Source organism: Dromiciops gliroides, chromosome 2 (genome assembly GCF_019393635.1).
Source record: "Dromiciops gliroides isolate mDroGli1 chromosome 2, mDroGli1.pri, whole genome shotgun sequence".
Classification (NCBI taxonomy): domain Eukaryota; kingdom Metazoa; phylum Chordata; class Mammalia; order Microbiotheria; family Microbiotheriidae; genus Dromiciops; species Dromiciops gliroides.
In genome coordinates, this window is record NC_057862.1 from 471411359 (window position 1) to 471427883 (window position 16525).

The following is a 16525-nucleotide window of genomic DNA, read 5'->3' on the forward strand; positions in this document are numbered from 1 at the left end:
CCGGAGCGGATTTGGTGACGTAACGTCCCATCACTCGGCCCCGCCTCTTTTGCGTCCGCTCGGCCCCGCCTCTGACGTCGTGGGCTGGTGGCGCCGTCTTAGCCGCAGCTCCCGCCACCCGGGAGTGAGAGGAGAAGCATACCCCGGCTCGGCCCGCTCTGCCGCTGTGGGCCACGTGGACTGGCCGGCGCGCCGCCCTGTTTCGCCGCTCCGCTTTTCCGCACGTGGTCCCCTCCGGGCCCTGTGGCTCGCAGCCACCCGCGCCCTCCTCTGTGGCACTGCTCCGGCTCCATGGCGGCACTGGTATTGGAGGACGGGTCGGTCCTGCGGGGCCAGCCCTTCGGCGCGGCCATATGCGCAGCCGGCGAAGTGGGTAAGCCCCGTGGCCCAGGTTTCCCGGGCCCTCTCTTCCCCTTGATCCCCGGCGGGACCCGTTATCTTCCCCAGGGCGGTGCTCTAACCAGCCTCCCCCTGCCACTCTGCCCCGAGCCAGGTGGCTGAGGGCTGTCCCCCACCTGTCTTCCCCCAGTGTTCCAGACGGGCATGGTGGGCTATCCCGAGGCTCTCACCGACCCCTCCTACAAAGCCCAGATTCTGGTCCTGACATATCCGCTCGTGGGAAACTATGGCATCCCCCCAGACGAGGAGGACGAGTTCAGCCTCAGCCAGGTACGGGGGCCTCTCCGGCTTCTCCCGCCCAAAGCCTTTCTGCCTGCCCCTGCTGCCGCCCTTTGCAGAGAGCATGTTGTAATTTACCTGGGAAGAGTTAGGATGTGCTGGTCTTCTAGTTGTCATCATTCCACAGCCCCGACTGGTAGGAAGGAAGCTCTAGAAAGGGTTTTGTCCCCTTCGCTGCCCCCACCCCCATACACGTGTAAACAGGATTTCTACCCACTTCTGGCCGGGTAGCAAGCATTTATCGAGTTCCTTCCATGTACTGTTGGAAGGAGACAAGCAGGACCCCAGTATCAGGAGCCCTAAGGACTCAGAAGCATCCTATAACTTGGTGACACATACTGTTAAGAACAGTAGGTTTGGTGTCGGCAAAGGCTGCCTTCTTAACTTGGCCCTATCTTAAGGGATATTGCCACACCCATTTTGACTTAAAATATTTATAGATTGCCCATGAACATGAAACTCCTGCTGGGTGCTTGCTGAGCGAAGGAGAGGATGGGAAGATGATTCATTTAATAAGATCTGGCATTCATGTAGTACTTTTTAGTTTAAAAAACAATTTCATATGATCCTCACAATATTGCCATGAGGTTGGTAGGGAAGCTATCAGACCTGTTTTACAGATAAGAATATAGACTCTAAAATATTGTCACTTGCTCAAACTCACATAGCTAATCGGGTCTGCTGACTCCAGATTCAGTCTTCTTCCCACTATGCTGGCCTCAAGGTGCTTTTTGTAGTAGGGAGGACAGTGATAATAATCGTTGATAATTATGCGATGCTTTGAGTCTTGCAAAGTATTCTATATATAATACCTAATTTGATTTATAAATAACCATTATAGGTTAGTATGATTACCATAAGAGGGATTCAGAGTTCTTTGGGAGTACCGAAGAACTCATATTTTATAAGGATCAGGAAAGCCCTCATAAAGTACTTGGCATTTGAGCTAAACCTCTAAAAGGGTGGAGACAAATGCAGGTGGCAGAGGCCAATCAGTTGAAGGGAGTATTCTGAGTAAAGGCTCGAAGGCAGGAAATTATTTAGGCATCAGAAGTGTAGTTTAACTGGAGCAAAAGCAGTAGTAGGTGACTTGGTTAGAATGACAAATTGGACCTAGCTGGAATGAATTGCCTTGTGAGCCGGGCTTCAGAGTTTGGACTGAATGGAGAACTGTTGAAGTTTGTGAAGGCAGCTAGATGGCTCAGGGGATAGAGCACTGGGCCTGGAGTCAGGAAGAACTGAGTTCAAATGTGGCCTCTGTGACGTTGTCACAACCCAAAATTACTGGGCCAAACACTCCAGTATCTTTGCTGAGAAAACCCCATGGACAGCATTGTTGTGCTATGGTCCACAGGGTCACAAAAAGTTGGACACAATTGAACAACTGAACAATAATTGAAGTTTGTATGAGCAAGAGAGTAACTTTAGGAAGATTAATGATATTATCAGGGAATACAGTTGAATGAATGGTAGGGGAGGGGAGCCGAGTAGGAAATATGGGAAGGTGGAATGACTAAAGCTGGAAGTGCTAAGGGCCTGTTTCTGGTACTTCTCTTTAGGAGCTGGGAAGGCTTTTGTTACCCTTACAAATCAAGTTAGAACTGATTTCTGGTTTTCTAGACCAGCCTTCTTCAACTCCTCTTACTATCTACTTTTTTTCTAGCCTAATTTTTGTTTTCACAGCCAGACAAGCCTAGTTTCTGCTTTTTTGCAGGGGGTCTCTCTTTTTCACTTGGAGATGTTATCATTCTGCTTTTGCCTAAGTTCTTTTTCCTGGAATGGGCTCCCAGTTTTCTTTTGTAAAGTACCCTCCATCCTGAAAGTAGGGCCCTCACTTGACTTTTCCATAAAATATTCCACTGTTCAGCAGTGCTTGCTGTGTCTTTTTCAGTCCCAAGTGAGCTAAATATTTCTCTTTTTGATAATTGATTTCAGTGCAATCTAGTGATTGGCTAGCAGTTTTATTTCTCATGTCTTATAAATTATAAGCATCTCTAAGGCAAGGGACTTCAACATCTCCAAGTTATTCCAATTTTCTATTGTGCCTAGGCACCATAGTAAATTCGATACAGTGTTCAATGATGAGTGGTTATGATTGATGATAACTGATGACATAGTAGGAGGGTTGTAGCCCCTGGGATCTTTCTCACTAACTCTTTCTTTTGTAGTGGTTTGAGTCATCAGGGATTCACGTGGCAGGACTGGTGGTGGGAGAATGCTGCTCTACACCTAGCCACTGGAGTGCCACCCGAACCTTGCACCAGTGGCTGGAGGAACATGGTATACCTGGTCTCCAAGGTACTAGAGGGGAAAGTGGAAGGGGAGGGTGTGTGTGTGTGTGTGTGTGTGTGTGTGTGTGTGTGTGTGTGTGTGTGTGTGCGCGTGCGTGCGCACGCTGGCTTAGAGAGAGCATAGAGTGCTGCAGTTGGGGAGAATCAAGAGCTGCTGTTAGGGGGAGATGGGATGAATTTGGGACAGGAGATCTGAGGCTGATGTAAAAGGATCAGCAATGAAGGAAGGGGGCCTGGGGCTGTGGATGGAAAGGTTGTCTGTGTTCTGGGGGCAGGCCCTGGTCTAGGACTTGGATACCTATGGAAATAGTTGTGTGATACTGAGGGGGAAATTCGCCCCTGAAGTTTAATTTCTCTGCTGAGCTTGAGTCCGGATAAGAGCAACAGCTATTGATCTCCTGGTCTAACAGGAGTCGATACTAGGGAACTGACAAAGAAGTTGCGGGAACAGGGATCGCTTCTGGGAAAGCTGGTACAAGATGGGGTAGAGCCTTCATCCCTACCATTTTTGGATCCCAATGCTCGAGCTCTGGTACCAGAGGTTTCCATTAAGGTAAGGACCTTGGGGGGTAGAATGGAGCCTGAGTGTCACCAGGACTAACTCTATATGTCAATTGTCCAGAAAACAAGGATTTTCTCTCTTCATCAGGTTTCCCATTGACTTTCAGAAGTCATGTAGTCCAATCCCTTAGACCATCTCCTTGAAGGCTGGGGCTGTTTTGATTTTTGTCTTGGTATTTTCATCACCTTGCACATAGTAGATATTTAACACATTAGAATTTTTTATATACTATATTAATTTTGAAAAATAAACTAGCTTGAATTTTAAAAAGATACAGTCACCCACAGATGCACCTTGAAAACTGGGAGTAATCTTTTTAATTTGAAGGCTGGAAAGGTTGTGATATAGTGGGGAGAGGAGGCTGATGACTACTATGACAGCTGTTAGAATGCTATATCTTGTCTTTTCTACCCTCAGGAACCAAGGGTACACAATGCAGGGGGGTGCCCACGGATTCTTGCCCTGGATTGTGGGCTAAAATACAATCAGATCCGATGCCTGTGCCAGCGTGGGGCTGAGGTCACTGTGGTGCCCTGGGACTACAAATTAGACAACCATGGTGAGTGGGGCAGGTAACCAGGAATCACTGACCATTACCTAGGGTTGGTGGAAATAAAGATGCAAGGGATTAAGGTTCTGTCCTGGGGAATAATGAAAGAGTTGTTCTAGCTGTAGTTATCTTTGTTGATGCCATATCTTCTGCCCCTACCAGAGTATGAGGGTCTGTTCTTAAGTAATGGTCCTGGGGACCCTGCTTCTTACCCCACTGTGGTATCTACCCTGAGTCGTGTCCTCTCTGAACCAAACCCCCGACCTGTCTTTGGTATCTGCTTGGGTCATCAGCTGTTGGCCTTAGCCATCGGGGCCAAGACTTACAAGATGAGGTGAGAAATATGTTGGAATGGGGAGAGGGCGTGGTGTGTTAAGGGACTAAGACCGCTAAGCTGTGGATTGAGGGTACTGAGGCTTGGTGTTAGTGCCAGGAGAGAAGGGCTTTGGAATGCTTGGGAAAGGGTGAAAACAGGTGGCCTGGTAGGGTGAAACATCTCTAAAGGCAGGTAAAGTTATGAGTTGATATTTGTAGAAGAGGAGAAAATATTCTGACTGCTTTTTTCCCTCAGGTATGGCAACCGTGGCCACAACCAGCCATGCCTGCTGAAGGGCTCTGGACGGTGCTTCTTAACATCCCAGAATCATGGCTTTGCAGTGGAAACAGACTCTCTGCCACCAGGCTGGACCCCCCTCTTCACAAATGCCAATGATCATTCCAATGAAGGCATTGTACATGAGACCCTGCCCTTCTTCAGGTGGGGGCCAGATGAGGGACTGGCTGGTATCTATGTCTGGTAATTGTTCTAACAAAGGAGCAGTCACTAGACAGAAGAGCCTTCATCTAGGATGGGGGCTGAGGGTGGTGATGAAGGACCCACTGGCAATACCAGAAACTGTAATAACGGTGGTATGCTATTCCCGGCTCCCCTTCTACAGCGTCCAGTTCCACCCTGAGCACCGAGCTGGCCCCTCTGATATGGAGTTGCTTTTTGACATCTTCCTGGACACCGTGAAGGAGAACAGGGCTGGGGGCAAGACAGGTGGGGGGCCTGAGTGGGACATGGTTGGGGTCCTAAAGGCAGACAAGATTGGATGGGGGTGGCTTTGGGATGGGAATAAGGTGGGTGTGACTAGGAAAATTGGTATGGTTTGAAGATCCTGGGTCTAAGCCACAAAATGATTGGTCCATTTTTTTCCTCTAGGGGAAAAAGGACTAGGCTGAAAGTAAGGAAACCCAGGTTCTAGTCCTTGCTATTCTGTTATCAACTTAACTGTGGTTCTGGGCAAAATTCCTTTTTTATCTTTCAGGGCCTCAGTTTCTGCATTAGTAAAATTAGAAGGTTGGACTAGATAATCTCTGTGGTCCTTTCTAGATCTAAGTTTCTGTGACTAACTTCTTACCTTTTTCTAGTTCATGAAAGGCTAATGGAGCGGCTTTGTCCCTCTGGTACCCCACCCCTGGCAGACAGGCCTCCATTTCCCCGAAAGGTGCTGATCCTGGGCTCAGGGGGTCTCTCCATTGGCCAGGCTGGAGAGTTTGACTACTCTGGCTCTCAGGTGAGGCCCACCTTCATTCTTTCCTTCCTCTGGTGTCTGTTCATTACTCCCTCTCCTCTCCCTACCCCCATGGTGGATAGAAAGTGTAAGAGGCTTGAGTGTTCTTTTGGGATGAGGGTGACCCAGAGGTGTAGACAGAGGTAGATGGTGAGGGAGAGTTGTAAGGGAATATTACTAGGGATTGTTAGGGAGCAGTTGTAGATTGGCATCTGGGTGGTAACAGATTCTTCCTACAATTTCAGGCAATCAAGGCTCTAAAGGAGGAAAACATTCAGACGCTGCTAATTAATCCTAATATTGCCACGGTGCAAACCTCCCAGGGACTGGCTGACAAAGTCTACTTCTTGCCTATTACCCCTCATTATGTGACCCAGGTATTATCAGTAGGAGGCAGTGGTGGCACTGGGGGATGGGTGGTGGTGTGATGGTTGTTGCTTTGGCATTCTGATCTTTTTTTTTTTTTGGTGAGTCAACTGGGGTTAAGTGACTTGCCCAGGGTCACACAGCTAGTAAGTGTTAAGTGTCTGAGGCCAGATTTGAACTCGGGTCCTCCTGGCTCCAGGGCCAGTGCTCTATCCACTGTGCCACCTAGCTGCCCCTCTGATCTTTTTTATACCCCTTGCTTGTTAGTACACTTTGTCCCTCTTCCTTCTCAGGTCATTCGTAATGAGCGTCCCGATGGTGTGTTACTGACATTTGGAGGCCAGACGGCACTGAATTGTGGTGTGGAGCTGACTAAGGCTGGCGTTCTGGCCCGATATGGAGTTCGGGTGCTAGGCACCCCTGTGGAGACAATTGAGCTGACTGAGGATCGGCGTGCTTTTGCAGCAAGGATGGCAGAGATTGGAGAGTATGTGGCCCCTAGTGAGGCTGCAAACTCCCTGGAACAGGTATAGTGGGGACAGGATCCTGGGCATCATCTGGTCCTTTCCCTTTTTGCTTTGGGTGTAGGTAGGAGGTGAGAGCTCAGACCTTGTTACCTGTGTTTCTCCTTTTCTTGCCTTAGGCACAAGCTGCTGCAGAACGACTGGGATACCCAGTGCTGGTACGAGCTGCCTTTGCCCTGGGTGGCCTCGGCTCTGGCTTTGCCTCCAGCAGGGAGGAGCTCTCCTCCCTGGTGGCTCCAGCCTTTGCTCACACCAGCCAAGTGCTGGTGGACAAGAGTCTCAAGGGATGGAAAGAAATAGAGTATGAAGTGGTGAGAGATGCCTACGGCAATTGTGTCACGGTAAGTCGTGTTGGGAGGGATCCCCATCAATTCTGGACAATCCTTTGGGCAGTAGAATTAAGTGGAGATGATGGAAAGACTTTAGGGATTGAGAGGTCAGGGCTCAAACCTTTATTAGATTGTGTCCCTGGGACCAGAAATCCTCAGAAAGGATCCTTTGCATTGATTACTAATATTTTTTTGCATTGGCCCTTAGTTGCAACCTCTGCCTTCCTAGGTATGTAACATGGAGAACTTAGACCCGCTGGGCATTCACACTGGTGAATCCATAGTTGTGGCTCCAAGCCAGACACTGAATGACAGGGAATACCAGCTGTTGCGACAAACTGCCATCAAAGTGACCCAACACCTGGGCATTGTTGGGGAGTGCAATGTACAATATGCCTTGAACCCTGAGTCTGAACAGGTAAAAGACCCTGAGCTCCCCCTCCTTCCCTCTCCCCTCTCCCTCTCCACCCTGCCTCCCATCTAAAAAAACCTCCTGGGGCAGCTAGGTGGCGCAGTGGATAGAGGCCCTGGATTCCGGAGGACCTGAGTTCAAATCCGGCCTCAGACCCTTGACACTAGCTGTGTGACCCTGGGCAAGTCACTTAACCCCCATTGCCTCACCACCCCCCCAAAAATTACAATAATAATAAAAAACCTCCTCACCCTCAAACTGTAAAGCCACTGAGGCCTGAAGAAATGGGGTCTCAGATCCCTGAATCCCCATTCTGGGGCACGCTGGCCTTCTGGAGCTCTTTTTCTTCTTCTCTCTCTCCATTTCAGGCAGAACTTGGCGCGCTCTCTCGCTCAGCAGGGTATTGCCTCCTCTTTCTTTCTTAACCCTTCCATATTCTAGCCCTGCAAGGGTTCCCTAGCCAATAAGACCCTGGGTTTCTGGATCGGACTCACTGATTTCTTCCTTTCCCCTTGCATGCTTCTGCAGTACTATATCATTGAAGTGAATGCCCGGCTGTCTCGAAGCTCAGCTCTTGCCAGTAAGGCCACTGGCTATCCTCTAGCCTACGTAGCAGCCAAGCTGGCTCTGGGCATCTCCCTACCTGAGCTCAGGTACGAGGTGGAGAGGGAGGGGTCTAGGAGGATAGGACTGAAAGCATGCAACCCTCTTGGACAGAGATAATGCAAAGAGTGTCTCTCTTCACTTCTCCCTTGGCCACTGCTTCTCAGGAACTCAGTAACTGGGGGTACAGCTGCCTTTGAGCCCAGCTTGGATTACTGCGTGGTTAAGGTCCCTCGCTGGGACCTCAGCAAGTTCCTGCGAGTTAGCACACAGATTGGAAGCTGCATGAAGAGTGTTGGTGAGAAACCAAAGGACCCCATTACCACCAAGTTTCTATGTTATCGTGATAACAGCCCCCTGGGGTGCCACAGCCTCACAGTATCCCTTTAGGCTTCAAGAATATCTCAAGGTTACCTCACATAGGAATGTACTTCTCTGCCTTCTCCAAGGAGCAGCAGCAATTCAAATTCTGTAGGAGCCCTTCTCTTCTAGAGGAGATCCAGCAACTTAGGTGATGATATCTGAAACAAAGATCAGAAACAAGGTGAAATCTATAGTATTTGTGATTCAGTTTAATTAACTGAAACCAGAACAATCAAAAGACTTGGCTTAGCTTTTTAATAGCATATGTTTCCTTGAGCATTCATAATACCAATTAATTTTTATCCGTGTTGCATGACTTTAAAACAAAAAAGGGGCCCTGTTAACAAAACTGTGGTCCGTATAGCAAGTGAAAATTAAGTATCAGATACTAGGAATGGATTTTGCTAGACTGAAATGATTTTGAGTAATTTGGGGTAAATAGCAGTTGTAATAGTAATTTTGGAAAAAGCAAAGCTAAATGGCATGATGGACAGAGCACAGGGCCTGGAATCAGGAAAAACCGGGTTCAAATTTAGCCTCATACAACTTGTAGCTGTATGACCCTGGGCAGATCACTTAACCTCTGTCTGCCTCACTTTTCTCATCTGTAAAATAGCACCTCCCTCTCAGGGTCGTCGTGGGAATAAAATGAGATCATATTTGTAAAGCACTTCAGAAACCTTAAAGCTCTAAATAAATGCTAGCTATTATTTTTTTTTTAGCCAACCTTATAAGAGAATTTGTCATGTCAGCAGTAGATATACAGTGCTTGAAATAGATATTGTAAAAAGTGTAAAGAGATAATGGAAACATAATGACATTGTAATAGGAACAAAGTAAATGGATGAGATTGTTCAGTGTTTTAGGTGGCAATTTTAGACTCCATATACATGCATAATTTAAACGATGTGGTCACATATAAAATTGCATCAAACTTTAATCCGAAATGGATGAACTGGGTGAAAAGTCTCTGTAAAACATTATGGAGAGGTCTTGTAGTATCATTCATTGAGAGCCAGGCTTAGAGTTAGAAAGTTGGACTCCTGGGTTCAAGGCCCTTTTCAGCCACCTGTTTGCTGGGTGACTTTGGTAAAACTAAGTTGTGGATCTGCCCTGGTAGAGGGAATTCTATTATTGGGAGGTCACTTTACCAATGAAATTACAGGTTTGGTCCCAACCCTCCCCCCCATTTCCCAACCCCCCCCAAAATGAAGCATATGGTAGACAAGACATCCTTGTGCCGAGGTCTACCGGAATATTCCATAGGCTCTTCAGGCTGACTCTGCTACTCCTCCTTTCTTCCTTGCCTCTGCCAGGTGAGGTCATGGCTATTGGACGTGGGTTCGAGGAGGCCTTCCAGAAGGCCTTGCGCATGGTGGATGAGAACTGTGTTGGCTTTGATCACACAATGAAGCCTGTCAGTGACATGGTGAGAGGGCAGCCCCACCCACTCTAACGATGTTACCTGAAACCTATCTTGCTGTCCCCTGTTACTAATGGTGCCAGCCACTAGCACTCCCTAGGGCCTAGTTGGGTTGATGATGCATTAGGTACTGACATATGGCAGGGGCAGCCAGGTGGTGTAGCAGATAGAACACTGGGCTTGGAGTCAGGAAAGGCTGAATTCAAATCCAGCCTCAGACATTTACTACCTATGTGACCCTGGGCAAGTCACTTTAATCCCTGTCTGCCTCAGTTTCCCTAGCTGTAATATGGGGATAAGAATAGCACCTTTCAGGATTGTTGGGTGGATCAAATAAGATAATATTATACTAAGTGGTTGTTAACCCAGTGCCTGGCACATAGTAGCCACCATTAAATGCTTATTTCTCTTCCCCTATGGAATATCACAACCCCATTCTCAATACTCTTGCTCAAACCTTGACCCCTTTATTTCCAACCACCCCCCACCAGGAGCTGGAGACACCAACTGATAAGCGGATATTTGTAGTGGCAGCTGCTTTATGGGCAGGATATACCATAGACCGACTCTATGAGCTTACTCGCATTGATCGCTGGTTCCTGCAGTGCATGAAGCGCATTATAGAACACACCCGAAAACTAGAAGAACACCGTGGGCAGCCCTTGCCCCCTGATTTGTTGCACCAGGCCAAACGTCTTGGCTTCTCCGACAAGCAGATTGCCCTTGCAGTGCTCAGGTCAGGGGGGGTGGATGGGGGAGGTCAGAGTCAGGGCCTGTTAGTTGGATCAGGGAACCTTGGTACCCGTCCACCAAGGCTGTGGAGGGAGTTGGGGATAGAGTATTTTCGTGAGGACAAACCTGGAGATCTCAAGGTCTTTTCTCTGGGAAGGGGGTTAGTTGATTTGCATTGTTGCAGGTCTTCCTTTTAATCTTTGCCTTAGAACAGTTTCATGTGCCACTCCTGCTGCACCCATTTCTGACCCTGCTTTCTCTCTAGCACAGAGCTGGCCGTCCGAAAACTACGGCAGGAGCTGGGTATCTGTCCGGCAGTAAAACAGATTGATACAGTGGCAGCAGAATGGCCAGCTCAAACCAACTATCTGTACCTGACTTATGGGGGTAGCACCCATGACCTGACTTTCCATGCTCCCCACGTCCTGGTCCTGGGTTCTGGTGTCTATCGCATTGGCTCCAGTGTTGAATTTGATTGGTGTGCTGTGGGCTGCATCCGGCAGCTGCGCAAGGTCTGGGCTGTAACACAAATTCAGGACTAGGTCCTCTTCTTGTTTCCATCATCCCTGACAAATGTTAGTTGTGCTCATAATGAATTGGGAAGATTTCTTCCTGCACCTACTTAGTGATAATTGGTTAGTTATTCATCCAAACCACTGTTCTCTATACCTCGTGTCTGTTGTAGGTCATAGATTTAGGGACCGTGGAATCCATTTGGAGGTTATCTAGTCCAGCCTCCCACTCCATGTAGGAATACCCATTCCAGCATTTGCACGAACATTTTGAGTAGCTGGGGGCTTGTTAATTCTTGAGGCAGCTTGTTCCTCTGTCTCACAGCTATGGGGGGGGAGGGATTCTTAGGCCCCTAGGGTCAGTTTCAATTAGGACATTTTTCTTAGTCTCTGCCTTTTCCTTGATAACTCATTGCTGAATGACATTTGCTGTCATGTCACAGATGGGGTATAAGACCATCATGGTGAATTACAATCCTGAGACAGTGAGTACTGACTATGACATGTGTGACCGACTCTACTTTGATGAGATCTCTTTTGAGGTAAGGAAAAGGAAGAAAAGGGCAAGGTTAACTGCTTTACTGACATTCTTCAGCCTTTCACAGGGGGTATATAGCAACTGCTTCCTGATCCCTGTTATCTCACCCCCTGCAGGTGGTGATGGATATCTATGAGTTGGAAAGCCCCGAGGGTGTGATCCTTTCCATGGGAGGTCAGCTACCCAACAACATGGCCATGGCTCTGCATAGGCAGCAGTGTCGGGTCCTGGGGACCTCCCCAGAGGCCATCGACTCGGCTGAGAACCGATTCAAGTTTTCTCGGCTCCTTGACACCATTGGCATCAGTCAGCCTCACTGGCGAGAACTCAGTGACTTAGAGGTAGGCCTGGTGTGGGTGCTGTGGAACATAAGGGACTTTGGCTCTGACAGGCATCTCCTGACCTCCTTGCTGTTCTTAGTCTGCCCGCCAGTTCTGCAACACTGTGGGATATCCTTGTGTTGTCCGCCCTTCTTACGTGCTGAGTGGTGCTGCCATGAATGTGGCCTATACTGATGGAGACCTGGAGCGCTTTCTGAGCAGTGCAGCTGCTGTCTCCAAAGAGCACCCTGTGGTCATCTCCAAGTTCATCCAAGAGGCCAAGGTTGGTGACAGTGAATGAGCAGAAATGTTTCCATTCTTCTCCCCCGCTCCTAGCTGCTCCCCACATTCTCTATCATCTCCTACCCATCTTAGGGCATCATGGTTTTGGTTGCTTGGAACCTAGCTTCTTAAAACTGGGTCACGACCCCATATGGGGTTGCATAACCAACTGAATGTGGTGGTCATGAAAAATTTGGCAACAGTAAAAGGTTATGTATACTTATTTTATATACCTATATACAAGTGGTTGCATAAAAATTTCTTGGATTGAAAAGGGGTTGAGAGTGGAAAAAATATAAGAAGCCCTGACTCAGAGATTGAGCGTTGAGCACGGCTATTTGGTGGGGGAGAATTCTCATGCTGCATGGTCATTCTGTGTTGTGGCTCTCAGGAAATTGATGTGGATGCTGTGGCCTGTGATGGCATAGTGGTAGCCGTGGCTATTTCAGAGCACGTGGAGAACGCAGGAGTACACTCAGGGGATGCCACATTGGTGACTCCTCCACAAGACATCACACCCAAGACATTGGAAAGGATCAAAGCAATTGTTCATGCTGTGGGTCAAGAGCTGCAGGTCACGGGGCCCTTCAATCTGCAGCTTATTGCCAAGGTAACAGGAGCAAGACTTGGATTGGAAGTAGAATTTAAAGATTAATGTCGGGGCAGCCAGGTGGCACAGTGGATAGAGCACTGGCCCTGGAGTCAGGAGGACCTGAGTTCAAATCCTGCCTCAGACACTTAACATTTACTAGCTGTGCAGCTCTGGGCAAGTCACTTAACCCCGGTTGCCTCACAAAAAAAAAAAAAAAAAAGGTTAATGTCCTCTTTTTTTGCTAAAGCAGAGTTCCCCAAACTTTGTAATAAGGAGTTATTGTATTCTGTGCCTAAAATTATGTGATTACAGATGGGGAGGAAGAAACCTCCTTCCTTGTGAGATCTGCCAGTATTTTGAAGCTTTAGTGTCTTGCCAGGTCCCATTCTCCTTTAGAAATAGTCCCTAACACATGGAATGGGCTTGCTGGCATTGATGGACACTTAAAATGTCGGGAAACGTTACCCCAGCACCCTTGAGCATTTTAAGCCAGAAATTGGCACTAGGGAAGGGGTGGGCTCTACCACCTGCCTACCTTCATTTAATCCCTTCAGGGATTAGATCAACAAGTCATCAAATCAACAAAGTTGATTACAATTATATTGTAACCTTATAATTCATAGTCCAAAAAAGCTGGGTGGATGGAAGGACAAGAGGCTGATTGAGCAGCAGCAGCAGCAGGGCCTGCTTCTTGTGGCATTTAGGTAGGCATCACCATCTCTGTCTTCCCCAGGATGACCAGCTCAAGGTTATTGAGTGCAACGTCCGTGTCTCTCGATCCTTCCCCTTCGTCTCCAAGACTCTTGGAGTAGATCTGGTGGCACTGGCTACCCGAATCATCATGGGTGAGGAGGTGGAGCCTGTTGGGCTCATGGCTGGAACCGGAGTTGTAGGAGTTAAGGTAAGAAAGACTGGGATCCCTGGAGTTTGAGTCAAGGATTGGGAAGTCTTAGGAGTCAAGGTCTTTCTTGTGGCTGTAGCTAGTTTCCCGATTTAAATAATGTTTCCAAAGACATTCTTAAAATGCTTTCCCCCGTCTCTCACCCCTGCAGGTGCCCCAGTTCTCATTCTCACGCCTGGCAGGAGCAGATGTGGTGCTGGGGGTAGAGATGACCAGCACAGGGGAGGTGGCCGGCTTTGGGGAGAGTCGCTGTGAGGCCTACCTTAAGGCCATGCTGAGCACCGGCTTCAAGATACCCAAGAAGAATATCCTGTTGACTATTGGTAGTTACAAGGTATGGTAATTAGGGTTTGGGGGAGCAAAGTCAGAGTCGAGCTGTCTTGCAGAAGGGAGCAGGAGTTGGGTCTCGGGAGTGTCTTTATGTCACTAATGTCAGTTAATGCTTTGTTTTCCCCCTCTCCCTCCTGCCTACATCAGAACAAAAGTGAGCTGCTCCCCACAGTGAGGCTGCTGGAGAGTCTAGGCTATAGCTTATATGCCAGTTTGGGCACCGCAGACTTCTACACTGAGCATGGTGTCAAGGTACCTGCTCTCTGTTTCCTACGTTATTTTTCTGTCTCTTACAATTGTACCTTACCCCAAGCCCCAGTACCACCCCCACCCCTCAAAGATGCCATTTTTGTCCTTCATTTCCCGGGGTTGGTCTGGGGGGGTGATAACAACAGCTATTAATTTTATGGCATTTTAAGGTTTTAAAAGCTCTTCCTGCAGAGCACCCCTATGAGGCAAGTGGTACAAGTGTTTTACAAATGAGGGAACTAAGCCTCAATTTAAGTGACTTACTCATTGTCACATAAATTCCAATTTCGAACCCAGGTCTCCCTGGGGTTCCTGGCGTATCTGCGAGGTCTGTACTCAAACTCTCTAGATCCCTTGAGTCGGAACTCATTCCTATCACTTTTCCTGCATCGTGACCAAAGATAAACTTACCCTTGAGGGCTTTTTGAAGTAGCTGATTCCTAGATCCCATCCAAAGACTCGATGGTCTGCCTTTCCCTGGGTTCTACTTCGTCTGAGAGGGACCAACCCTGCTCTTCCTTGTTTTGATGACTTCTGCTGGCTTGTCGGTTGGGTACATAGGTTACAGCCGTGGACTGGCACTTTGAGGAAGCAGTTGAAGGCGAATGCCCCCCACAACGAAGCATCCTGGAACAGTTGGCGGAAAACCACTTTGAGTTGGTGATCAATCTGTCGATGCGTGGGGCAGGGGGCCGACGCCTCTCCTCCTTTGTAACCAAGGGTTACCGGACCCGTCGCCTTGCCGCTGACTTTTCTGTGCCCCTCATCATCGACATCAAGTGCACTAAACTGTTTGTAGAGGTGACTGGGACTTAGGGAGTGATCAGTGGGACTTTACTGTGATGGTGCTGGCATTGAAGGGCATTTCCAATGAATAAATTGGGTGTCTGGGGCCTGGGGAGGCATGCGAAGGCAGGCATCAGTACAAAATGTTGCTGCTTAACTGGAAAAGTTGTTGTGTTACTGGAAGGAGAGAGGCAGGACCAGGCTTCCGTGTGTTTTTTGTTTTGTTTTGTTTTGTTTTGGTGAGGCAATTGGGGTTAAGTGACTTGCCTAGGGTCACACAGCTAGTAAGTGTTAAGTGTCTGAGGCTGGATTTGAACTCGGGTTCTCCTGACTCCAGGGCCAGTGCTCTATCCAATGCGCCATCTAGCTGCCCCTCCCGTGTGTTTTTCAGTCCTTTGGCAAACAAAAGTCAAATCAAGGTAGCACAAGATAAACAAGATAATCGAAGTCATATAACTGGGAGATGAATGGAGGCAGACAGAGCAGACAGTGGAGATTGGCCACATAAGCTTAGAGTGGCAGCTCTTAGAAGATTGATGGCTAATTGATAACAGGGAGTTTAGTCAGGCAAGTTACCACTTCCATCAGCATTTCCCATGGGAACTCCTTTTCCTATTTGTTCTTCAGGGCAGCGGTGCCTAATCTACTCATCCCTTTTGATAATGTCACATTCTTTTAAAACACAACAAAATAAGGCTGGCCTAGAATCCTTATCCCCTCAGTAGGGGCTTTGGATACTCCCAGCATCACCTTCCCTAAATAAAATTTAGCTGTGATCCTCTTGCAGGCATTGGGCCAGATCGGGCCAGCACCCCCTCTGAAGGTGCATGTTGACTGCATGACCTCACAGAAGCTCGTGCGTCTGCCAGGTCAGTGGCAGCTCTGTGCCTCCACATTGGCCCTAGCTGGCTATCAGGCTCTCACGTGTGTGAGCAGAGGGCTATAGGCCGTGTGTGTCTCTACACATGGGCACATCTCTGCTTTCTCTCTTCTGTCCTGTCCTTGCACACCTGAATGTAATTCTTGCCCAAGATTATCCCCTGTACCAGTTCCTGCTCATTTCCTTGGACAGCTCCAACTTTCCTCTCTCATCTTATCCCTCATTTCCCTTCTTCCTGTTGTGGCATAGAGTCCCACTGTTTTTGTCCTACACAAAAACCCTCAGATGCCCTTAAGAGATTTTGTTCCTTAGAGATAAATCTGCCTTCCTCCTCTTCACCTTCTCCCAGGGCTGATTGATGTACATGTCCACCTACGGGAGCCAGGTGGTACCCACAAGGAGGACTTTGCGTCGGGAACAGCAGCTGCCCTAGCTGGGGGAGTCACCATGGTGTGTGCTATGCCCAACACCCGGCCTCCCATCATAGATGCCCCAGCATTTGCCCTTGCACAGAAGGTGAGTGATCCCAAACCCTTCATTTATTCACTCAGAGAGAAGCTAGTGTTGATTGTGCTCTCCTACTTGGGCAGTTTCCTCCCCTTTTAATAGATCTGTTAATTGACCCTATCACACCCCAACTCCTGTAAGACCCGATAAGGTCCCAGGGGTCCAGGGTAATTGTCTTGAGTGTATACTAAGGTAGCTCTGAGATGTCCAGGCCAACACTGATATGCTTTATAATTGTC

The 16525-nt window shown here is 48.3% G+C and overlaps 1 protein-coding gene across 2 annotated transcripts in view; it reads left to right on the plus strand.

Annotated features, from left to right (window-relative positions):
• The first annotated feature begins 101 nt into the window (after positions 1 to 101).
• The window catches only part of CAD (carbamoyl-phosphate synthetase 2, aspartate transcarbamylase, and dihydroorotase), a 28641-nt gene continuing 12217 nt past the window's right edge, over positions 102 to 16525 (plus strand). For both annotated transcript variants that reach the window (XM_043987731.1, XM_043987732.1), the window contains exons 1-28: positions 102 to 373; positions 530 to 669; positions 2847 to 2976; positions 3380 to 3522; positions 3949 to 4090; positions 4244 to 4415; positions 4653 to 4838; positions 5020 to 5123; positions 5495 to 5640; positions 5883 to 6014; positions 6297 to 6530; positions 6647 to 6868; positions 7086 to 7274; positions 7797 to 7921; positions 8039 to 8169; positions 9551 to 9663; positions 10149 to 10393; positions 10655 to 10901; positions 11345 to 11443; positions 11556 to 11780; positions 11860 to 12042; positions 12433 to 12651; positions 13367 to 13534; positions 13686 to 13868; positions 14012 to 14116; positions 14675 to 14914; positions 15687 to 15768; positions 16129 to 16295. In XM_043987731.1, coding sequence (XP_043843666.1) covers positions 292 to 373; positions 530 to 669; positions 2847 to 2976; positions 3380 to 3522; positions 3949 to 4090; positions 4244 to 4415; positions 4653 to 4838; positions 5020 to 5123; positions 5495 to 5640; positions 5883 to 6014; positions 6297 to 6530; positions 6647 to 6868; positions 7086 to 7274; positions 7797 to 7921; positions 8039 to 8169; positions 9551 to 9663; positions 10149 to 10393; positions 10655 to 10901; positions 11345 to 11443; positions 11556 to 11780; positions 11860 to 12042; positions 12433 to 12651; positions 13367 to 13534; positions 13686 to 13868; positions 14012 to 14116; positions 14675 to 14914; positions 15687 to 15768; positions 16129 to 16295 — 4554 coding nt within the window. In that variant the 5' untranslated portion in view covers positions 102 to 291. The remainder of the gene's footprint in view (positions 374 to 529; positions 670 to 2846; positions 2977 to 3379; positions 3523 to 3948; positions 4091 to 4243; positions 4416 to 4652; positions 4839 to 5019; positions 5124 to 5494; positions 5641 to 5882; positions 6015 to 6296; positions 6531 to 6646; positions 6869 to 7085; positions 7275 to 7796; positions 7922 to 8038; positions 8170 to 9550; positions 9664 to 10148; positions 10394 to 10654; positions 10902 to 11344; positions 11444 to 11555; positions 11781 to 11859; positions 12043 to 12432; positions 12652 to 13366; positions 13535 to 13685; positions 13869 to 14011; positions 14117 to 14674; positions 14915 to 15686; positions 15769 to 16128; positions 16296 to 16525) is intronic.